A 24,806-nucleotide genomic window follows, 5' to 3' on the forward strand; every position below is an offset into this window, starting at 1 on the left:
AGTACATGTACAAATATGTAAGGAATTGCAGCATGTGTGAATAGTATGCCTTGAGCAAACACAAAATACTGCTTAATTCTAAGCAGAAAATCAAGATGAGGAAAAGCAATGAAAAATAATAATTTAACCTAATATCAATTATTTTACAAGAAGGAAATGTAATCAGTAACTCAGGCACAAAAGATCTATTTCTAGTATCCAGAAACACTTTTGGTCTTACTATGTCTTAAGTCATAGTGGTCTGCTCTAAACCAAAAAAAAGCTAACCAGATTCTGTAAAAATATAGGCATCCATGAATCCCCAAAACACCAGAGTTTTCATAAATAATCTACTCAAAGCAAAGATCAAAAACAGATTCAAATATCAATAGATTTTTAATGTGGCTGAACTGAAAAAATTACTCTTATTCAGAACAGTGAAAGTAAAATAGACCTAGCTCTTTATTTATCTTTTTGTTTTTCAAACACTTGAAAAAATGGTTACAAAATGGTTCAATCATCTTCATTTCATATGTAAAAACAGGTAGTGAAATTAAGAACAATGCCTCCCTTGAGCATGCTTTAATAAAGGATATTCCAAAAGGAAAATGAACAGAGCCATGTGTAAGTAGTATAATCACAAGTATGCCCACTCCTTTCCTTCTCTGGAAAGGGGCACAAGATTTCTTGCTTAAAAGACAATCTTGTTACCATCCTTTTACAGCTACAATATAATCACTGCCTAATAATTTTTGATAAATGACTCAATTTCCTATTTCCAGTAGATAAGTGGTAAGAGTTTCTTTAAAGTACGTTAAGACAACATAAAAGACTATGCAAGATGCTTCTAACAATGATCCATAAAGCATCTGCTAGACTGCATTTACCATCCACAAGATAACAGGCAAAACCAAGTTTTTTTTTTTTTTGAGGATGCTACTTGCCAGGGAGAAAAACAGGCTTTTAGGTCCAAGTTCTTGGATTTTTTTCTTTAGAAATAATATGGATATAACATATCCTCATTCAGGATGAATATGAGCATAGATAGAGATATTCAGGATATAGAAGTAACTTTCATAAGAGGCATTGACAAATCTTGGGTTTTTTTTAAAAAATACCCAAACTTGTTGCTAGCATTTACATTCTTATTGTATTCTGCAACAGTATAAAAATTTACACAGTCACTATCCTTGTCAGGAAATTAGATCCGTAAGGCAGTGATCATCCAGTTGTCTGGGATATATCTCTTCACACTATTCAAAACTCCACAGTTAAGATTTTCCAAACGCAAAATGTAGAAGGTTTGTAAAAGTCAAGGATCAAGGATCTGAATTTGCCCCCAGCTGTGGCTACAGACCAAATGATCACGTACCTCTTCAAGGATGGCATATGAAACCTCAAACAACCCACGAGAACATAATCAGTAAAACACTTTTTTAAGTCTCAGTTTCCCTAGAGCTTCTGTGCTTAAGGCATATATTGCATTTTTACAATACCATTTAGCTGGAAAAGCACCAGAGTTAATAAAGCCACTACTCAGAATTAATTTGGCAGATAAATTGAGATCATTCCATCCGCTATGGAAAATGCATACATGATTACAAAATAACTGAACAAATGAAGATGAAAATAATAGTTTAAATAGTTTAAATAATAGTTTAAATTATAGTTTTTATATAAATTAAGCTGCTTGCATAGGTAATGCAATTCCAAGACATAAGACACAGAAGTCAAAGCAGCACTGCCAGAAGCATTATTTCAGCTGGATCCTTTTAATCTTAGATAACAACTAATCTTATTTAAATTCCATTATTTGGCAAGTTTTGCAGCAAGATTATTATTGCCTTTTTAATTTTCTGCAATTTCTGCAAAAACTTAAAAAATACATACTTTTATGTTTTTTCCATGGAGGTCAGAAAATAAGAAATGTTTTCACACCAAGTTTTTGATAAAGACTCCTAATATGACAGAGCAACACCCATCTTTTATTGTTTATTAGGTATAAGTGGGCTGGTGTAGTAAAGTCTCCTTTCAAAATTGAAATAACCTAACTTTTATGCAAAGACTTTTCCTGGGGCTAGGCACATGCATTTGTTAAACACTAACTCAGCAGAGAGGAAAATATGCCACCTGCCAAGACACAAATACCATTTCACAGCACCTGCTGCAAAGTGTCCTCTAAAGCTCTGCTGAGTAAGTGATCTGATGCAATCCTGCAGAATTGAGGAAATACCACAGGATGACAGAGTAAAGAGCTTTTCCTTTTCTTTGAGTATGTATTCAAAAATTACCACTATCAACAAAATTCTGAGATATCTTACTAGCTTTTTTAACAAAGACACATGTACACATGAACTCATGGGCACTACTTTTGAGTGACAGTTAAGAAACTAGTGACAAGGAATTACCAAATCATTACTGTAATTTAATTTCATTAAAAAAAAAAAAAGAAACACACAGGTCATTGTAAATCTTAAACATCAGCTTTAAGAAACAAGAGATGTTTTACCTTTCATGAAGCTTAAAACCGTTAGATCTACTACTGAAAATACAGCAATACTATCAATTTCAAAAAACAAATCTATAGCTCTTCCTAAGCAGTCAGAAGAGAATTGATTCCATCTAGTGGCTGAACAGAGTTACAGACGCTCAGAGAGCTTTCATGTTCCTTACCTATTGTAATTTGTGTCCCTGACAGGAAGAGAGATACCATCATCAAACACTGCACTGCACTTCACCTAATACAGAGATTGTGACAGTACAGGGATGGTGAAAACTGTTCGAAACAAATCAAGACCCGTAAGATGTTTCTCATCACGGCATTTTAGTGACATACATCTTGCTAAATTGTGAACCCGAAGCTCTTCCCTCAGAAGCTTATTTGCTCAAATGTCTTTTATGTTTTGTTCTCTGCCAATTAGAGGCAAAGTATCTGTGTGAGGTACTTGCAGATTCCTGTACTCTACACTGGATTCTTGCAGACTTTAGTGGTATCTGTTTCTGTTGTCACAAATACCCAAACAAAGTGTAGTTGAGCTATTAACTCCACTGTGGAGTGAACTTTTTCTTAAAAAGTGACCTGGCCTCTAACGGGGTGGGGAATTTAACTCAGCTGTCCTAGATACTAGTCTTGTGTCCAGCCCACCAAACTATCTTTTCCCTGATGTCCCAAAATGACACATTACCACTCTGCATCTCAATGTTTGTCCCCCTTCTGGCTCTGAACTCTACAAAACCCATGAAAACAAACAATGGACAATTTTGAGCATGGAAAGAATACTTTGGCAACTCACCCCACAACACTGAGATAACAATGCAGATTCACTTGAGTCTCTTACATCCACTACGTGCTTTTGTAAATATATAAAATAAATGGCAAGACCTACCTGTAATTCGTGTTGCCATAGAAACAAGCAGTGAAAAATTCAAAGCTACCATGGAAATATTAACAGAGTAATTGGTGCCTGGTTGCAAATCTAAACAAACTTCAGGAGCTTGCTTGTGTGTGGAAAGTTCGAAGGTCATTTCTTGAAAGAAGTTCTTCTGATACCAACGCTGGCCTTGCACATGAAACTGTAACCAAACAATCACAGCATGAAAACTGAAATGTTATAATACATAACTTGCATTCAGCCATGTTATGCTCTTAATTAGAAGAAACAGCAGAAGAGAACATTGCTTACAATGTGCCAACACTGTAGACATTGATAGTTTCTCAAATTCCAATCATTCCAAAAGTTGGTTTGTCTTGATCAGATCTGGTATTTTCCTAGTTCTTTCACTTCTCCTCCTAGTCTATCCTCTTTTTTATTAATTTCCCCTAAACCATATTTCCTGCTAACATATAGGCTTCCAGTAACAGTTCACTTTCATTGAAGTATTCCTGGTGAATTATAAAATTAAGCTCACGTAAACACCTCTCCAGTTTCACCCTGAGGATTGAGACAAAATCAAGTTATTTTGACCCATGCCAACTACACTCTGGGATTTGTCTACAGACACATATATTTCTGGCGAAATTTACAGGTTCATGGGTTTTTCTTTTGTTTCAGTAGGATTTCTTGTTTTATTGTTGATGACTGAAATGATCATGAAATCAGTAACCTAAGGCCTCTCCTGATCAAATGATTTCTCTGTTAATGTGAAACAAAAATACTTGCTGGATATTAATTGTGCATTAAGTTTCCTTTAAATAGATCCTGTGCCTTCAGATAATCTCTTACTGTCTCCTGGCACAGGGAAATTTGAGACAACAGCAGGTGGTCAAGAATCCTGGCAGAAGTAGTTAATGTAGAAATTCCCCACTGGGATAAGGGCAGACTGAAGGCATACCACAAGGCAAAGAGAACTGACTCAGTGGAACTGGAATAGAGTTGTGTGAGTTGTTTACCTGAACATAGCAAACTTGAAAGTATAGATAAGGAGAGTTAAGTATGAGAAAAATAAGCAAAAAACGGGACTACAAGAGAGCATGGTCTTTCTTTGGCTGCTATGCAAGATTATTCTTTGGGGTTTTATAAGACATTATTATATAAAGGAACACTGCTAGCACTAAGCATTTGAAAAATTAGGTTTTTGATTGATGAAAATTGCTTTCTAGATTCAAAATATAGATTGTCACTTACTGAGTATCTGTCTTCCACATCAGTTCCCCTGACATTTCTCCTCCATTTCAAGCAGGTATCATTAAAAATTAACACGTTATTGAAAGCTTCCTTTACTGTAGAGACAATTTAAAAAGAGATCAACTTACTTAAAAAACTCTACCTTCTTCAACTGAATTGAATATGAGTAGCTGAGAATAAATTTTTTTTTTAAATTTTAAATTTCATTCTCTTCTGAGACAGAGAGGTAGGCTATCATTTCTTTTTGAATTAACAAGGTAAATAAAGCATGATCATTTTCCAGAGCAATCAGCTTTTGGAGAAACCCAAGCATGCTATTCAGGAAATCTAACACATGATTTACTTGTCCAGTCCTAGAAGGTTATAATGACAGAAAGATCAAGGGTTCAGGCCTCCTGATGTAGATAAAATTATCACAGAACAATTTGTCATAGCTGATGCCCTTTAGGAAAAAGCATGTGAGTAAAAGCATTTTTGTGGATTCCAAAAGCAATTATTTCTCAAGGTCTGTCTCACCAGAATTAGTATGTCAGAAGACAAGCCTAAAATCTCCATGACTAAAATACTACAGAAATCCACTGCTAGAACATGACTTCTGTACACTTACTGATAACTGCCAGAACCCTGTTAATCACTGGTAAACAGAGGAGCATTGTTTGTAAGGCTCATACCACTTAGATTAGTATCACATAGCCAAGCAACAGGGAATTCTCCTACAAGCAGAGAATCATGTTTCAAGGCAAAAACCAGAAACCAGTAGGCACCGTACCATGGACCAAAATTCTGTACCAATCCTGCCTCAGCCAGAAGGCAAGTCCTGAAAAAGTAAATTTTGCAAATCTTTCTAAAGGGGACTTTCTGCCACTGCTCTTCTTGCTCATAGAGTCAATGGCCAAGTGAGCAGAAAGAAAAACATCTTGCAGAAAAAGAGGATGCTGACAGTGGCTACATGTGCCTAGCCAGCATAAAGAATTATGGAGTCTAGGAAACAGCGCCTTTTCCCATCTGTTAGACTCAAATCAGTGAACTCTGCAGCACAGTAAGTTCTTTTATAAGCACATAGAATACAAAACACAACCTACCCTTTGTTTGAATTGTTACTGTAACTGAGACAGTGATGTTTGTAGAAGAAATGGTAGTTATATTCACCATGTAGTTGCTTCCAGAGTCCAGATCTAAACACACTATTGGATTATCTTCACTTGTACTGATGTTAAATATCACATTTTCTGAGAATATCTTCTCATCCAATCTTTGGCCCAGTATATGAAACTATTGAAACAAAGGTAATAGTGCAATTTGTTGTAGCTCTCCGAAATTCAGAATACTAGCTTATTTAATCCTATTAGTTCTTAAACGGAACACAGGATTACATCTGGTTCAGAGTATCAGTTCAAGGAAAATATACAGGTTTTTGACTAGCTACGGGATGTCTTAATGAACTAGATCTTTAGTTCTTCTGGCTGTTAAAACTATTCATATTATTTCATATATTCTATACAACAGATAGAAAGGATCTATTATGGAATCTAATCCAATTTATTAGGAACCTAATCTACTGTGGACCCTACAAAGATCTCCAACTCAAATAGCAATGTGTAAGCAAATATTGTTTCTTGTTTACAGCACACAGATAGAAAGTACATCTACTTGTTACTTTCTTTCCCTTTTGCTAGCTTTTCCCCCTTGCCCCACAGAAGCAGTAGTAAGACTGAACGCCAAACAACAGTAGACAAGCTTGTCTAAGATTGTCCCAGTGTAGTGAAAAAGCAACCTGTTGCTTGTATGACATGAAGGGACAGACAAAGCTCACCTTCTCTGGCTATTCTGAAGTGTATTTCAGATGGCAGAATTCAGGAGAAGCACATGAACAGAGCATATTATACCACAGATCCACAGCTTGCCAATTACCATTGTCTACATAAAAAACAGTTTTGACCTGTTAGGGGAACTGGAAAGCTGTGTTTTCCATCTCAGCAGTGCTCAATAAAAGTATGCAAACTAAAAATACTTTGGTTATAACATTGGAGGAGAATGATGGGTTGTTTTCCAAAATTATTACCCAACCTTGAAATGTTTTCCACATTATGTAATTACCCTGGACACCCTAAATAATCCCTTTTATTTTTTTCCTTACCTGTACATACTAAAAAAAAAAAGGGGGAAAAAAAAACAAAACCAAATAACACACATGCACACACACACAAAAACCCCTTTCTTGGGAGGTTATTGTGAAAACATGGGAATTCTTATCATGTTGTTTTGGCCTTCAATAACACTGACCAAACTTTTGTTTCTGAGGATTGCCTTAAGTTTTATTCTTATGCTCACGTAAATTAAAAAAAAAAAAAAAAAAAAAAAAAAAAAAAAAAAAAAAGAAGAAAAGGAAAAGTCCTTACAACGGTTGTTTTTAATTTCCAAGAAAAAATGGTTCTAAAATGTTCAGATATACATTAGTTGAAACTTTTGAGCAAGGCACACTATTTTGATATAACTTGCATTTTAAAACATGTTATATCCAGTATCTACAAGTGAGACACAGTTCAGCTGAGATGCTTGTCAAAGACAGGCACAGAACCCAAGTTCTGCAGTGTTTTCTGTGGCAATGTGAGCTTGAGCTCTTCAGTGGAACTTCACTAAAACATAAACTTATGCTATAATCTCTTACAGATTCAAGCAGGCATTTAGGTGATTTACTGGAATGAGACTCTGAACCCTGAGTTTTTCACCTACCTTTAGGACAGGAATTTTCTTCTTTCCTAGCACAGCCAGTCACCTCTAGGTATCTAGGTGTTCCACTGGGAAGATCAAGACAAATTGCCATACCAACAAAACCCACAATACAGATATCTACTGCTGAATCAGCAGATATAACCAGGACAAAGTTACTCCCAATCTCAAATACTTCCATTATTACTTACTGTGTATGTTTCCCGCACTCCCAGTCTTCCTGTTTTCCTTTGCCACCTCACACATGTTTCATTGAATATGGATAAATTACTAAATAATTCCTCCTCTGTGACCAAAAGCATGAACACAGAAAGAAAACAATTACTTCTCATGCATATCTTATGTTTGGAGCAATTGCTTATTTCTTACTTTTCCTGTGGTTTGGTCTTGGGGCTTTTTTTGCTTTGTTTTGTTTTGTCCAAACAGGAAAAAAACCAAAGAAGATAAGCACATGTTAGGCGGAAGGCTTTCTCTTAACTGTGTTGGCTCCTAAACTTAAAATAACAGGCTAACTGAAGAAGTATGTCCTGAGCTAAAGACTGTGAACTCTTTAAACATACAGCCAAGATTACATAAACTGACCCAAGGAACTTTTAAGAAAACTTCTGTGTTAGACTGGAAAAGAGTTTATTTGTAGCTGAATCAAAGTTTTGGTTCATTGTTGACTGGAGTTGCTTTTTAAAAGGTGTTGGCATTTTTTTCTTGTTGTAAAATAAATAAAATTAAATAACAGCGCAGAACATTTTTCAAAACAAATACTATATTAAAACAATGGAGCCCACAGAACCAAGTATATAGGAAGTACAGCTCTAGCAACCAGAGATACATCCCTCAACACACATCTGTTAATTTATACACTTAGAAAAGCAGGTTTTCTCAGAGACACAGCACAGCTAGGAAGGTCAGCTCATCCACGTTTTTTTTCAGCAGCTCTCTTACTGCTGCCATTAGACACAGTGCAGCTGCTCTCACATGATGAGATAATATTCTCATATAGCTAAGAACAAAGCTCCTTCTGGTCACAACTCAGATCAATAGTGAACATACCTACTTCTTTCCTTCACCAGCCTTCAAATTGTCATTCCTTTGTCCTACTACCATATTTTCTTATTAAATTCACTACATGACCAAAGTCATACAGACCCAACCTGATATAGAAGCTAAGCTGAAAAACACTTACTAGCTGCTGAAAAATTGAAAGGTATTTATAGGATAGCATTGGTAGATACTTCAAGGAATATTCACAAAATAGTTAGTGTATTGTTCTGATGTTAAAGCAAGCACAGGTCAGGGCACTCTTCCTCTGTATATAAACTTCATTACCATCTCACAGGGCCCCCCTTGTAGCATGTGGGCATCAAGCTGGCACTAAAATAAATCAGTATATTAAGAGTTTCTAGCATTTCTTGCATTTCATACTTATGCAGCTATTTAGAACTACAATGCAACTGTTAATGTATTTTGCAGCACTTTTTCTTTTTTTATTATTATTAGAAATGCCATAAAACTGTTTTCTAACATTATCCCCCTCTCCATATATTCAACAAATACATGCCTCACTCACTAGACCAGTTCATTTTCCAACTAATCTTAACTCCTCCATTCTACATCCATTGTATATGGAAATGTTGTTGAAAGCTTCCATGTTTCCAGGACAGAAGAAAGAGATTAATCTGCGTGTCCTTTAAAACAAATTTCTTACAAATAGGTGAGTGATTAACTATATTTAAGGGCTGCTTATTGTTATTGTTATCTGTTTCGCAGTACTGCCTGAAACTTGGCAGTTTTCTGTACCATCACAAACCAAAAGATTATGTTCTGTTCTTGTATTCTTTAAATCAAACACAGTTTTATTAAAAGAGTGGATAGCAAGAAGGATGCACAGAGGGAAAATGTTTCCATATCCATGAGATCTGAATTAAAATGCATAACAAGTAGGCAGGGGGGACAAGAGAGGGAGTAGTCTGCAAGACTTCTTAGCAAGAAAATCTGCAACTTGACTTACAAGTTTATATAATACAGCTAAAGAAAAAAAAAAGGAAAACAAAGCAGCAAACAACAAAAGGAATTGCACTGGTATTTAAACAAGGAAAGAAGTCTTTACAGTGACCTCCTTGGAAGGAAGAAGGTGGAACAAGTAGTTTTGTTTTTTTTCTGTAAATACATCCACTTTTTTGTTATGCTTTCTGAACTTTGAGGACAAGGCCACCGGGCAATGACCATAAATTCACAGAATAGTTGGCAGATCTTTTCTCAAAAGTTTCCACTTTAAATGGATGTGAGTGAAAGAGCATGGAAACCTGTACAAAGCAATTACCACAACAAAGTCTTCAGCTTTCCGAGGAGACCGCTTTTTGTCCTCTACTCTTACTGATCACACAATCTTTGTTTGGACAACCAAATATACAGAAAGGGCTTGGTTTAACATTAATCCCAGTAGCATAAACAGAGTATCCAATAGCAGCACAAAGATTTCTCTGAAAAAAACATTCTGCAACTAGAGGGAGACAGGTTCCTTGAAACAGTCATTCTACTGTGAAATCGAACAGTGCCAGTGACTTACAGAGCTTAGGAACTCGGTTTGTGAAACACACAGTAGCACACAGTAGCATCCAGGTCTTAAATGTATCTGATTTTGATCAACAGCTTATACTTAAACTCAAAAATAAGATGGGAGAAGCAAAGACCTTGCATTTGCCTGTATCTCAGCACTATAAATTTTAACTTGTGATAAACCAAGGCCAGTGAAGTTCACTGCTACCCCACTAATCTTCAGGTTACTTTCACAATTTTTTCCCATCCCAAAAGAAAGTGTCCTAGAAACAACATGCAAATAAATACCTGGAGAACCAGAGATGAAAGGTGAAAAGAAATCCTGGAGGAGTCAAAGAGAGAAAGGCAGCTTTGGGAAAGGATAGAGAGATGCAAATAGCACCTGGCTGTTGGCAGCCAGGAAAGACAGGTGCTGGTAAGCACAACACAAATGGTAGAATGCAAAAAAAAAAAAAAAAGCAAAGTGTTTCAACAGCACCAGTGAGTGTTGGAGGGGGAGAAATTATGTCAAGAAATTCAAAGATACCAACTTTTTAACCAGAAAGCAGATAGAATCAGCTCCACTCTTACATTTATCTTCAGCAAGTAGCTAAAAGAGAACCCACACATGCAAGTTCATTTACAGAGTTCTTGCTACCTATCCCCATTCATACAAGCAATTTAGTGGAAAGAAAAAAACCCAGGTATTAGACTTCTTTGTATATTTTTACCCGTTCAATTCTGTAAGTTGTGAACAATGTTCCAAATGCCATCTGCTACTAATCAAAACACATTTTTGCAATTAATAAATGAAAAAAGCTCAAAGACAGGTGCCAAGAGGATGGTGCCAGACTCTTTTCAGTAGTGCCCAGACACAGAATGTGGAGCGATGGCCATAAACAAAAACACAAGAAGTTCCAGCTGAACATGAGGAAGAACTTTACACTGAGAATGGCAGAGCACTGGAACAGGCTGCTCAGGGAAGCATGAAGACATTCCAAACCCACTTGGACGCGTTCCTGTCACCTGCTCTAGGTGACCCTGCCTTGGCAGCGAGATTGGACTGGATGATATCCAGAGGTCCTTCCAACACTAACTGTTCCGAGATTTTGGGAAACCAAGCACTTCTACTCCACAGGGAAAGAAGTTCTGTGAGGAGCAGCTCCACAAGATGTCCAGGCTCACACACTGAGCACACTAGACAACAGGTATTTTAATTGCTGGTCTGTTCTCTGCAAGTCAATCACCTCATTTTATGTGTATAAATCAGAGGTTGGTAAAAACTGTAATCCAGCTTACTCCTGCCTTACCTTACTGATGGTGTAATCCAATCAGAATCACAAGTAACATTAACTTTGTAAAGACATTTTTCAGTATTTAAACTAGCTACTTAGAAAAGTACTTGTATACACACACACACATATATATTTACCATATATCTGAACAGACAATGCACCAAACAATGCAAATAAAATGCATCCATAGCAATCACTTTTTAAGAAATGAAGAAATTAATTGTCAAAGAGAATTTCCTGCAGATGTTCTCTTAACCGCCTTATTTCTAATGAAATTTTTCAGGCAGGATGAAAAGGCAATTGGTTTTCCAATGCCTATCATAAATTATTTAGTAATGGTAAATAATTTTCTCTCATTTTAATGGGTGTTACTGTCACATGCCATTAAGAGCATGTAAATTTCAAAGTCATCTCTGCACAAACAGAAATTTCATTTAATTTTAAAGCAATTTGTTAACTCCAGTGAATATGAAAAATGTAGAAGTCAAGAAGATGCAAGATTTTGTAACAATTTCTTGTTGATGATTAATTTTTTTAAAGAAGTATGGACTAGTTAGGCTATTTTTGTAACCCTTCCTTACCATTCTACTTGACAATAACTGACTTTTTTGACCCTCTGTTCCAGCAACTAGGGCTGGAATCAGACAAAGCTCTTGCTGAAATCCATGGTAATCCTATGAGTTCAGTTTGCAAGTTCAGGCCCTTCAAAGCTTCAGAGAGCTCAAAACAGCTCTTGGCACTTCAAAGACTGACAGACCTGACTAACTTAGTCACTTCACACAATGTTGGCTTCAAAATCAATTCACAAAATACAGTCATGTGAGTTTCCTGAATGAAATATGAATCATGACTTCTAACAATAGTGGTTCCATTTTCACTTGGACACTTTAACAGCTGAGAGGACTGCTTTTCTGCATATTCATTTTACTTGATGTCACATGTTTTACATTCACCATAGATGCTCAAGAGGTCAAGTGAGGGAAGAGAGGCCTCATATAGCAACTCTGTATGAAGTGAAGTGCCAACAGTCAAGGACACATTTATAGTCATTTTGAAAACCATGAAGATGTTTCAAAGCTAAATGAACACTATTTTCTGCAAAAGACAGCATTCTACTTAAGAACTAGATAGAGAAAGTAGTAGACAGCTCCTTTTTAGGACACAGAAAAACATCAATGAGCACAACAGTAATAGTCCAAAACATCTGCTTGTTGTTGCTGTTAATAAAATGTCAGTACATCCTGCTTCCAAGTACACAGTATGACAACACCTTTAATATACATCTCCCTTCTTGGGACTCATTCTTTAATAAGAAAATAATTCTGGAATGAAATTCAGACAACTAGATGTAGGCTGGAAAGGCAACCATGAACAAATTTTGCTTTGGTCATTACGAGAAAAGAACAAAAAACAAAACAAACAACGAGAGAGCAAAAGGGCTTCAAATTAAATTTCCACTACTTTCACTGGAGTGCATTTTACAGTATTAGAGTCACAAGAAAATACTGTTAAATGCCTTCTTCCCTTCTGGTGACACTCCATGGGCTTCTAAAGCTGAAGGCCCTCAGTGAAGCAATTAAACTCCAGTTACATTAGTCTCTCTCTGTTTGAGATAAAAAGCAAGACAGCTATAGAAAGATCTGTGGCATCCAGTAGAAGCTGCTGTATTGTTAACACTCTCTTCTGTGACCTTTCCATCCAAAAGTACCACCACATTCCCTGTATCATAAATTAGAAGAGGATTTCTTGCCTTCATCCTTCTTTCTGTTCTTAACTTCAGAATAGCAATGACAAACTAATTAAATTACAATTTAAACAGCAACTTTGTATTGTAATACTTACCTTTGCATACGTATGTAATATTCTCCCATGACTGATCTATTGTGCATTCTGAAAAATTCCTGTCTCCATTGAAATAATATCCTTCTTTACAGTGATAGTACACTCTGCTCCACAGAGTGGTAGAGTTGTCCCAGGTCATTGTCGTGTGTGGAATCAGCAAAGGTTTGCCACAGTCTATCTCTAGAACACAGAAAAACAGGAAAACAAAACCTTGAAATGAAAACAGGCAAGACATATCCAAGTGTTAAAGATGGAGGGATGAACTGTCCTAGCAAGTCACATTTTGCTTTTTCCCACTTCTTAGAGATTTCTAAAAGTCAGACCAGTTCATCAAAACCCAGAATTTTCTGGCTGAAGACTTTCTAGCAGGGTGGGGCATTTATCCTCCAAGATGACCCATAAAACAAAAGAAAGTGTCCTGATTAGAAATGGAGAGTAAGGATCTTTAAGCTTAAGGATCTTCTTTTCATTAATAAGTCTATGTTTGCACAACACTCTCTTATCCTCCACATGCTATTTATTCCTTTATTTTACATACCATTAGTAACAGTAGATATTAAAAAAGAAACATGGTCCAAGTAGTGTCATGAAAGAGCAGCATCAAGAAGGTTATAGTCATTTTCCTTTGTCAGTGGATTTAATTCAAGTTTTGAAAAAAGATGCTGCTACAGACAAGATGAATGAGCAATTCTGAGGGAAAATTTGATAGATTATGAAAACCACTTTACAGATAATTAGAAAGCTAGGATAATGAACTAATAATTTAATTAATTTGCTCAGGTTTTGGGGGCTGAATAATAAAAACAGGAAACAAAAAGAATAAAAAGTGAAGATCAAATAGATGGAACAGTATTATTTAGGGTAAAATCTGCTTTTCAATTCACAATGAGTGTTATACTTCAATAAAAGATTCTACATCACTTCAGTTATAAGAAGCAAACACTGTAAGAATTAAAATGATACCCTCATTAAAGCTTATATGGAGCAAACAAGTTCTTTTAAAACCATTCAATAATTTTAAGTGATTCTGAAATTCTATTTTATAAAAAGGAAAGCAAAGAAGTAAAAACCAAAGTTTATAGAATCATGATCTGTGCAACCTTTAAAGAAAAATTTAAACATATATATTTCAATGGATGTATTCCATCATCATGACTTCCTTTTCATAAACCAATAAGTATGAATGTATCTACTATAAATCATCAAAACAAGCCTTGAATAACTAATGTGCATGTAAGCACATGCTTAACTCATTGAAGGACAGTATGTGACAAGACACAAAAACTCCTGTTCCAGCTACCTGCCCATGGCCATTCTGTAAGCAGACTGAAATGCAGAAGCACATTCTCGTGTAACAGTTCAAACCTCTCCTTACACTCATGACACAGAACAAGAATATTAAAGGTCATTCTAAAAGTAGAGAGTGGTTATAACATACATATGGAGCATTCAAAAAAATTACTACATTTGATTGCAATAAACTGAAAGCTTGATCCTGGATCAAACTGAAAAGATATTGCTTACCCAACAAGTGGAAAAGTGAAGCTGTGAAAACTGACTAAAGAGTGTAATTATTCTAAAGTCTCCTAATTAAGAATATGAGCCCAGACACAAAAAAAAAAAAAAAAAAAAAAAAAGGTAAAAAAGTTTTTTTTTCAAATGTACCGCTGTGTTCCATCTTACTGAGGAACTCTTTCGGCTACATTCTTCCAAATCATAGCATTATAAGAGACTTGACTCATCTCAAATAGCAACAGCATGTATGAGCAATCATAATTTCCTATGGGAAATTGTCCAAATACAGGAATCTTGAAGGCATGTTAATAATTTATAGCAGTTTAATTCCTGATAGTGGCTTCAATTGCTATCAGAAAAGTAGAGTGGATATTGAACTGGAAAAAATGTCAGCAATTTAGGCTGTATTTGCATCTCATGGTAATCCCAATGCTTGACATGCATTGGGATTATGTTCTTGGAATGTTAACTTTTAACAATTGATTGCAACTTCATTAGCAACACAGATTAAAAAAAACACCCTGTTCAATATATGGTTTTTGTTTTGTGACAACTTTCTATGTCAGAAGACTGTATAAACTGAATGCCTAGAGGATGACTGATATTTATTACAGTGATTTAAACAGTATCTAAGTAAAACAAATCAGAAGGCAGGCTTTATTTACCTTTGCACACCAAATCAGGGCCATCCCACTGTCCTTTGGCATTGCAGACTGCAGTGCCACTGCCACCTGCCATCAGGTAACCATGAACACAATCGTAAGTAACTTCACTTCTGTATGTGGTCCCACTCACAGATATTAGATGTGCATTCAAAACAGAAGGTGGAACCCCACAGTCCACACCTGAGGAGATGAAGGAAGATAGATCTATTAGTCATTCAGCAGGAGCAGTGACAGCTGCACTAACATAAGAATTTCTTCATCTTACCAGCTAACCTTCTTCTCCTGTAGTAATACAACACTTCCTCAGGTCCTCTGCAATATTCCCACTATGACTGACAGCGCTGTAGCTACTCCAAACATCTGCTTCCAAATAAAAGGACACTTTTCTGTCTTTCTCTCAGAATAGCATGCTAAATCTTTGACTCCCTCCTCAGTCTAGCTGATAGCATACAGAAATTCCTGATTTTCTTCTGAATCTTTAGACTCTCCTGCTTTTACAAACCTGATTACATTGGATAAGGTGTTTCTATACCATTCACAATGAGCAACACTCAAAGGAAGGCCAATGAGCGAAACTGCCTTTAGAAAACAAAACTTCAAAAAGTGTACAAAAACTGTAAAAATGCAAAATCATAGGAAAGATTACAACATACAATATTAAAGTTTCCTGTTAAGGCAAGAGTCTACATAATATTCAAACAAAGAAGTCAAGTAGCACACACACACATAGGAAGAATTTATTAAAGGTACATTCAGTAGTATTAAAAAAAAATGAGACTTGCTGGTTTTAGAAAGAGAAGTCCTAACTGAAAACAGGAAAAGGGCTTGCAATACAAGGAGAAAATAAGTTTGACATTTCAGACTTTTGGCTGTTTCTTGGTGTATCATGTATTTTATTTCAATTAACCATAAAAGATATGCTGAGAAAGTCTGACCTGACCTACTGTTTGATTGTAAAAATTCAAAAAAATCACATGAAAAAGCAACTTCTGAAAAACATTAACAAAAAATGTATCAACAACTCGCAAGAATTGCATTCCACAATCTTTCTCTAGGGACCACTTGAGACTCTGGGCACTCTCTTTTTGTTTTCAAATTCATTGTCCTATATTTATTTTTTGGGTGGGGGAAAGTGTTACTTGCATTGTTTTAAAATTGTTTTATCTTTTCTTATTAATTTCTAGTGATCGTTAATATTTTGCTTTTCCCAGCCACATTGTTTTAGCACCCTTATTTTAATTTATTCACTCCCCACAAATGTTACATTTCTATCCATTCTTGGAGAAAAGAAAAAGAGAGAGAAAGGGAAAGAATTGGAAAAAAAAAAAACAAAACAACTGTTTCAGAGAAAGAATGAACTCTTCTCACTAAGTGACAATTTCCAGGATGACAATTCTCCCCTACAGAGAATTGTCTGTGTATAGAATTGCTATACACAGTGTATCTTCTGTGAGCTAGCACTTCAAGTACCATGTAACTAATACAAAGGCTTTCTAACTACTCACAAGAATACAAAAAGAGTCCTGCACTCATAAGCAGTAATATTGCCAGAAAATGGATGATTAGAACACCAAAGTAAGTACATGTTTTAAAGACAGTCATAGGAAACTTAACTCTTCAGAGATGTGCAAGTGTTTGTTCATTGTCCTGGGTTGACTATATGATGCTTTCATCCCCAATCATCTGTTCTTTTTATGCTGAATAATAAGTTTTGCACCTTTAAGACTTGTTCTGAGAGTGAAGGGGGGAGAGAAGAAGTGTGGAGTTTGTTTTCAAAAACTGCACTCATTTCAATCCTCCACATTCCTGCTCCTGGACTCTGTTGTCTGCGGACGGACAGACAGTGAGACAGAGCTCTCCTTTGCTTTTAGTTAGTTTTAGCTAGCTGAGGCAAAGAAGTTCCCTGGACTGTGGGGTTTTTTTCCTTTTCTTTGGACCTGCTCAAACCTGCTCTGGACTGAACACCCAGAAGAGCACCGGCAGCTCGCACCTGTGGCCCAGTGGACTGGGCCTGGGCTGCGGCATTTCCAGTGCTGGAGGGACTGATAAGAGACTGAGTGAGCCGAGCTGCAGCCCCGGGAGGAGGGGATTTTCTGAGTTTTTCTCTCTTTGGAGCGGCAAGAGGTTTTATTGTTTAATATTTTTCAGGTTTTATTTTTAATAAACAATTTTTTCCACTTTTCTCCAAGGAGGTATTTTTCCCGAACTGGTTGGGGAGGGGCCGATTGAATCTGCCTTCTAGAGGAAGCCCTTCAGGGATTCTCTCCCAAATTTGCCGTGAACCAGGACATTCATGCACAAATGTTCTTAAAATTATGAAGACTACCCAGAGATGAGGAGTGCTATGATGCCCTCTTTTGCATCTACAGCAAACCTTCACACAAAACTTCACAAGATGTCAGGAAAATTAATGTTTTCACGAGACGTCAGTGATTCTAACTGAGTAGCCTTTCCCGTGAAATGCTAAAGAAATCTAGCTGTTTTCTAGGCCTCAGCTCACAGGCAAAAGGGCACACTTCAGTGTCTGTAAAAATGCAGGGACTAGCATAAAAAAATGTCACTACGCTAAAGAAAAAGGTAAACAATAACATGTCCTTTAGTCTTCTTCTTTTTCTGCAAATAACCAGATCTTGAAAAAACACTTCCAGATTGTGGAAACAGTCTACTGTCTTTCACACTTCCCATGCATTAATCCCCTTAATGAAGAATTTAAGCAAGATGTAAGACTCTTTTCACCTTTACAGCTTAAAGTAGCAGGTTCCCAAGTTTCATTTGCAGTGCAGTATGAGAATTTTCCTTCATTGCTGTAAAACCCTTCTTGACACTCATAATGAACTGCACTTCCTGGTAGCAAGCTGGAGTTCCCCACAATGTAGCCATGCTTCATTTCAGGAGGGGAACCACATCCAATTTCTGCAAAGAGACTGGGTTGAAAGATCTCACAGTACATAAATCACAACACTTGATTGCTTTAAAATCAGCTGAATTGGATGGTCACACCAGAAAATACTCCTGATCTGATGAATCTGAGGGCTTACCAAAGAGGTAGAATAATAGATTTGAAGAATTGTCCTGGCCACAGTTGGAGGAACACAGGGAAGCAGTTACTGAGCTACACCTTTACTAACATACAGCTGGAGCCATTCACAACACCAAAGATGAGACACTTCAATGTGATGGCGCTTTGCATGAGCCAGTCTCATTACAGCAATGGCTGAATGATACTTCAACATCTCAGGAAAATTTCAGGCCCCAACTCACAGCTTTATTTCCCTGTGCATGGGAAAAGTGAAGCACTTTGCAAGAGATAAATTGGAATTAAATGTTCTGCCCCTCAAAGCCTTCATCTCATTGAAACAGTCTGCATACAAAAGCTCCACTCCTCCAGCACATCTGCTTGGACAGGGCTCCCTTGTGCAACTCTGCAAGAAACACAATCAGTACAGACACTCTACTGTGCCACAGAATACGGAGAGGAGAGTCAGTGAGATAAGAAGCAGGGTTATCAGCAATTCTGGCAAACAAAGTGGAGCACTCCAGTCAGAAAAACTGAGCAATTACAGGCTGTGAGCTGTACTGATGGTTCTGGCAGTAATTCAGAAATAAAAGCTGAATATAATCTAGGCAGCTCCTTTCACTTGGGATGCCTGTGTTCATTATACACTCTGATATCCACAGCTTACATTGCTAGCAGTTTGCTACTGTGAAAACTGACACTAAAGATAGATTTTCAAATTGGAAACTTGGCTTTGTTTTTTCTGTTATGGCAATATGAACTGTTTATTTATGCAGGAGGCACAGTATGTAATAAATAGCTAAATTGTTATGTTATTATTCCTGTCCCCTGGCTTTTTTCATTCATCTAACCCGTCTTATCAGCTATTTAGTTTCTCTTCTCTTCCCCTTTATGTAGTGTGATTATATAAACAACTGGATTACAACACATTTCCTTTCTACTCAGAAACTAACTACATTACTTTCATAATATTATCAAGCTGCTCTGACCTTGCACATCTGAAGCACTGCTGAGAACCTGTAGGAATATCTGGTGTTGACTCTGGGATCCTGACATCACTGGAACAAACTGAATACAAGAAGAGAAAAACAAAAGACATACAGCAAGCAAAGCCCAGAGAAAGGGTTTCTGCCCTGGAGAAGCACAGGCCAGTACAAGCACTACACTATGGTGCAACACGTGATTTTATCTGCTAGCAAAAACAGCACCCAAAGATTCTCACCTTTGCATGAAACTATGTTTCCATCTTGACGAAAAGAACGCTCTCCAGTTTCTAATTTATAACCATCATTACAGTAACACATGTAGCTTCCTTCAGTATTCACACATCTTGCATTGTGACCACACAGCCTAGACTCCTCACATTCATCAATATCTAAAAATTCAGAGAAAAATAGATGCACTTCATAAAAGGGGTTTTTGTTTTAATTAATTAATAAATGGCCCAAGCTTAACTCTTCTTTGAAGAGTTCTACATAGCTTCTCACAGCTCTTCTAGGAAAATAAAGAGCTTATGATTGTCTCATCTTCAACATCTGGAAAGAGGACTGTTGCAATTTTGCCACTAGCTATCTTTAGAATTACTGTTGGTTTACTTGATAAATAGTTTCCAATGTTATATGCTGTTCAAACAATTCCAGAAAAATCCTGTACCTGGACATCTCTTAAATGGTTACAACAGTCCATCACTGACAAGAAAATGGCTAATAATCTACACTAAACACAAAAATTACAATCTGGGGAATTTTAAGTATCATCCTATTTTGTTAACCTACCTGCTGCTGCTTCTTCTGAAAAGATCATTGTTTGAATGAGTTTGTGAAGCAATGATTTGTAACAAAGTAGAGTTCAAAATGGAACTAATTCATAGCTGTTAGAAACCTGGATATCAAACAAGCACATCAACAAGAGAAGTTCTCTGATATAGTGTCAGAAAACAAATTCTACAGTGATGGGGGGGGAAAAAATTGTGCAGTTCTGGATTTGTCATGCTTAGAATTATTTGTGATGTCTACCTGTACAGTTTGTGCCATCATTGGGAATAAATGTCTTATTGTTGTTGGAGGCTCGGTATCCATCAAGGCAAACACAATAAAAACTTCCATGTGTATTATGACACAGTGTATGATTTCCACAGATCTTGCTGGCTCCAATCTGGCATTCATCTTTATCTGTCAGCACATTTAAAAAACATCAGAGAGAGATTAAGAAAAGTGGGGTGTCCTCCCCTCCTCACTCATGGTCAAATAACCAGACTTCTCCTTACTGATTTCCTTTATACATTATTTGGGATGTAAACACTGCTGATAAGCTGAAGAAAAACAGAAAATTTTGTCCCTGAATGAAAATGTGGATACAGTTTTGTGACACAGCTTAAGTTATCTAAGAGTCTAAGAGCTGCTGAAACCAGAGGGCCCTGCTCTCTCCTTCTACTCTTCCTTATGGCATACACTGATTATAGCACCTCATGGAACACCTGGGTGGGGGCAATCCCAAGACCAGCTACAGTCTGGGTAGAGAATGGATCAAGAACCGCCCTGCTGAGGAGGATTTGGGGGTCCTGGTGGATGAGAGGCTGGACATGACCCAGCCATGAGCACTCACAGACCAGAAAGCCAAACATGTCCTGGGCTGCAGCCAAAGCAGCGTGGCCAGCAGGGGAGGGAGGGGATTCTGCCCCTCTGCTCTGCTCTGGTGACACCCCACCTGGAACCCTCCATTCAGCTCTGAGGTGCCCAAGATAAGGATATTGACCAGCTGGGACAAGTCCAATGGAGGCCATGAAGATAATCGTGGGCTGGAGCACCTCTCCCACAAGGAAAGGCTGAAGGGATTGGGGTTTGCTCAGTCTAGAACAGAGAACATCTGAGGAGCTCTTATGGCCTTCCAGTACCTAAAGAGTACTTTCAAGAAAGCTGGAGAGGCACTTTGGACAACATCCTGTAGTTCTAGGACAAGGAAGAATTGCTTTAAACTGAAAGAGGATGGATTTCAATTTGGCACTATAAAGAAGCTCGTCATTGTAAGGGTAGTGAGGCACTGGAACAGGTTGCCCAGAGAAGTTGTGGATGCCCCAATGCCCCATCACTGAAAGTGTTCAAGACCAGCTTGGATGGAGCTCTGAGCAACGTGGTCTCGCAGAAGCTGTCCCTGGCCACAGCAAAGGGGTTGGAACTGTGTAATTTTTAAGATCCCTTCCAACTTGAAGCATTCTATAGTTCTATGGTTTTCCTACAATGAGATACCTGAACTCTGTCCAGGATCCAGCAGCTCCCAGTGCTTTGTGAAAGAAGGGTAAGAGACAGGGAGGAGGAGATCATTGGTGAAGGACCACCTTCTTTAAGCAGTGGTAAGCTATTACAGACACTGAGACAGAGTGTTTGACATGGTCCTTTGATTCACATATTGATATGAGATAGTCTTAGAAGGACATTATCAACCACAGTAACAAAACGTTAAACAGCACTTCTGAATATGTACAAGTCTTTTGGTGAGGAAAAACAATCCAAATATATTCTATGGGAAATTCTTCCAGGAAATGATAAAGCTTTTAGCACACTTCAAAGAATTCATTGAAATTACTTGAGAAGGAGCATTTTAGGAATTTACAGAGTTTCTTTCCATTTTATAAGCAGGCAGCTTACCTTGACAATGGGTTCTTCCGTTGCCTACAAATCCATAATTGCAGATGCAAACACTTTTTCCTCCACTTTGCTGGCATGTTGCATGAATGTGGCAAGTTGCACAGACATCCGGAATGGATCTTTTCACAATTACTTTAAGGACAAAAAGCCACAATTACCTTTTTAAAAATACCTTACAAGTGGCATGGTAGGATAACCAGCGCAGAATTGAAGGTGGAGATAAAATCCAGATTAAAACATATAGAATAGACTACTACCTCCTCCCACCTCATTTTGAAACTTGTAGAAAAACCACAGCTATTGTATTAAAAGACTAAAGATTAAAAATAAACAGAAAATATTAAAAATAACTACATTGAGCATTTTTGTCCATCCTTCCCTTCTCTGACAAAAGAAAAGAGTTTTTCAGGTTTCAGAAAGGTTTAGAAGGTATATAGTAAGTAGGTTTATCCAATATTATTAATCTTTTCTCCATATGCATTTGTTTCTCTTTTGTCTTTATTTCTGTTTCCTCTGTTTTGTTGTGCTTTTTTCTATTGTTTACAGATAGACATGGGATAGTTAGCAATCTGTTTGTATCATGTGTCAATATGGTAAAAATGTTATTCATAAAAATGTTGCTAACATTGCCAGGAGTAAAATTACTTACAGTAAAGTAATTTTATAAATTAATTTATATTAAAAGTGATTGAGAAGCACACAACCTAATTTACTATAATTTGACAGGGCTGTAAATATACATGAAATGAGAATAAAATAATTTTTTTTTCTTTGCATTCATACTTTCAGGGCATTATCTTCATTTTCTTCCATTTTTTATAAGCTCTTTTTGTTATCACACATACCCTCACTTTTCAAATGACAAATGGCAGAAAGGATGGATTTAACGTAGACAAAGCATGTGTATGCTGATGCCTTTTTACATTATAAAATAAAGAACTAATAATGCACAAGCTGATGTCTGATGGTGCTTGACACAGAAGTATGGAATTTTTTACTTTTCTAAGATAGCTGAAATTGATAAGAATACTAACATGACTTTATATTTAGCATCTTTGACAAAATTCTACAATCTACAATGTCTAAAGATATAACCAGAACTGGAAGGAGAAAGCAGCTGAACACTCTAGTATTTTTTTATGTATAAAATTTATCACTGTGATAAAACTGCCTTTCCACATTCATAGGGTTTCAGTTTTTTTAGGGTTTTTATGAGTGTTTAAGACTGTGGGAAGCGTCCTAGATTCCTACTCCATGCTTTTATATACTTGAGTGTGTGTGTGTGTTTCTGATAAGAGCAGAAAACAAAAACTGTCAGCATGCAATGGCAGCCAACATAGAACAGAAAATTAAATTTACAAACGGCCACGGAGAGAACTTGCTCATGATACCTCAATCTTCTGATAAGACATGGAAGTATCCTCCTCAGATTGCTGCTTCAGGAGATACAAAAACGTGTTTCCACCCCCCGCCTCCCCTTACTACTACAGCTGAAATTTTATTACTTACTTGTCCTTCACAACACACAATTGATCATACCAGCACTACAGTCCCCTCACGGTTTTGATCCTACCCATGTGCTCCATCAGGCGCGGCTCCCGCCGTGGCAAGGCTCCCTCAGCCCGGCAGGACACGAGGTCGCTGCCACCTCCGCCGTCAGCAGATGACACCCCAGCCAGCGCAAAGGACAGCACCCACCAGGGCCACCTCCGCCACCAATGCCACGGGTACCATCATCACCACTACGGGATGCTCCGCTACCACCGTGAGCTGCCTCCAACACTCTCACCACGTGCTGCTCCGCCACCATCACCATGGGATACCGGGACACGCACACCAGCATGGGCTGCCCACAACACCACCATGCTCCGCCATCACCACGGGCTGCCTCTGCCACCACAGCTATGAGCACCCGTCAAGCCGTGCACCTGACGTCGCGGCAGGGCTGGCGCCCCGCTCCAGCTCACAGTCCCCTCGCCCGGCCGCACTCACCCCGAGCCGCGCACTGCGGCACCGCCAGCAGCAGCAGCAGCAAGAGCGGCCCCGGGGCCCAGCCGCCCCCCGAGCTCATGTCCCCGCCGCCGCCGCCGTCGCGCCCCTCGGTGCTGCACGGCCCCGGTGCCTCTGCATCGTCCTGGGGGCGGAGGGCGGGAGGAGAGCCGAGGGCAGGGCAGAGCCCGAGGGCCGGGTAGAGCCCGCGGTCCCGGGCGGAGGGCGGCTGGCGCTGCCTCCCGGCGGGCGGGACGCCCTTATCGCCACCGCCGCGCCCTCGGTCCCCGCGGGGCTTTCACCCTCAGCGAGGCCCCTTTCCTCCCCAGCCCCACTGCCCGCAAAACCCTCTCTTTTCTTCCCTTTTTTTTTCTTATTTTCCCTTTTTTTTTTTTTTTTTTTTTTTTTTTTCTTTTTCCTCGCTTCCCCGGCACAACCCCTTTCTTTTCCCGGGACACCGCCTCTGCCCCGGCCAGGCAGGTGGCAAGGCTGATAAGGGCTGCTGCTGTCCATAGCCCGGGGGCAGGGGGAGGAACAGATGGTAGGATTATTTATGATTCCCAGGAAGGGCAGCTGGATAGACTCCCTCCAGCCGCCGGCAAACGGGACCGAGCAGCACCTCGGGCTGGGGCCGGGAGCGCTCGGTGTGTCCCCGAAGGGAGGGCGTCGCAGCTGCCTCCCCGCACGGCGCCGCCGCGCCCCGGCACGAAATTGGCCCATCAGTCCTATGCTGTACAAAACTGGTGCAGCCGTACACGGCCAGCCCTTACTGCTTTAAATAAAGCTTTTTCACTGCAGGCCTTAGACACCGCTCAGATTAACCCCCGAACCTCAGGTTTAGGCAGGACGGGTAGTGCTGCCTGAAGAGTTTTCTGCTGTAGAAGAGTAGTAATAGCCCTAGCGCTCAGAGTCGTCATTCATGTCCGTGAGCCTGCATTTCAGAAAGCTGCATAAACTTCAACTACAAATGCAGT

The 24,806-nt window shown here is 38.5% G+C and overlaps 1 protein-coding gene across 4 annotated transcripts in view; it reads right to left on the bottom strand.

Annotated features, from left to right (window-relative positions):
* Nucleotides 1–24,036, bottom strand: part of SUSD1 (sushi domain containing 1) — a 44,199-nt gene extending 20,163 nt beyond the window's left edge. For 2 of the 4 annotated variants that reach the window (XM_054003767.1, XM_054003768.1), the window contains exons 1-12: nt 23,836–24,036; nt 21,844–21,975; nt 20,215–20,370; nt 19,422–19,574; nt 19,189–19,257; nt 17,920–18,096; nt 15,184–15,363; nt 13,004–13,183; nt 7,526–7,620; nt 5,687–5,876; nt 4,605–4,699; nt 3,366–3,552 (exon numbers count right to left, since the gene is read on the bottom strand). In XM_054003767.1, coding sequence (XP_053859742.1) covers nt 3,366–3,552; nt 4,605–4,699; nt 5,687–5,876; nt 7,526–7,620; nt 13,004–13,183; nt 15,184–15,363; nt 17,920–18,096; nt 19,189–19,257; nt 19,422–19,574; nt 20,215–20,370; nt 21,844–21,975; nt 23,836–23,914 — 1,693 coding nt within the window. In that variant the 5' untranslated portion in view covers nt 23,915–24,036. The remainder of the gene's footprint in view (nt 1–3,365; nt 3,553–4,604; nt 4,700–5,686; nt 5,877–7,525; nt 7,621–13,003; nt 13,184–15,183; nt 15,364–17,919; nt 18,097–19,188; nt 19,258–19,421; nt 19,575–20,214; nt 20,371–21,843; nt 21,976–23,835) is intronic. The other 2 variants (XM_054003765.1, XM_054003766.1) reach the window with 2 other exon arrangements.
* Nucleotides 24,037–24,806: the final 770 nt, after the last annotated feature.

The sequence above is a fragment of the Vidua macroura genome, chromosome Z (genome assembly GCF_024509145.1).
Source record: "Vidua macroura isolate BioBank_ID:100142 chromosome Z, ASM2450914v1, whole genome shotgun sequence".
NCBI classification, from domain to species: Eukaryota; Metazoa; Chordata; class Aves; order Passeriformes; family Viduidae; genus Vidua; species Vidua macroura.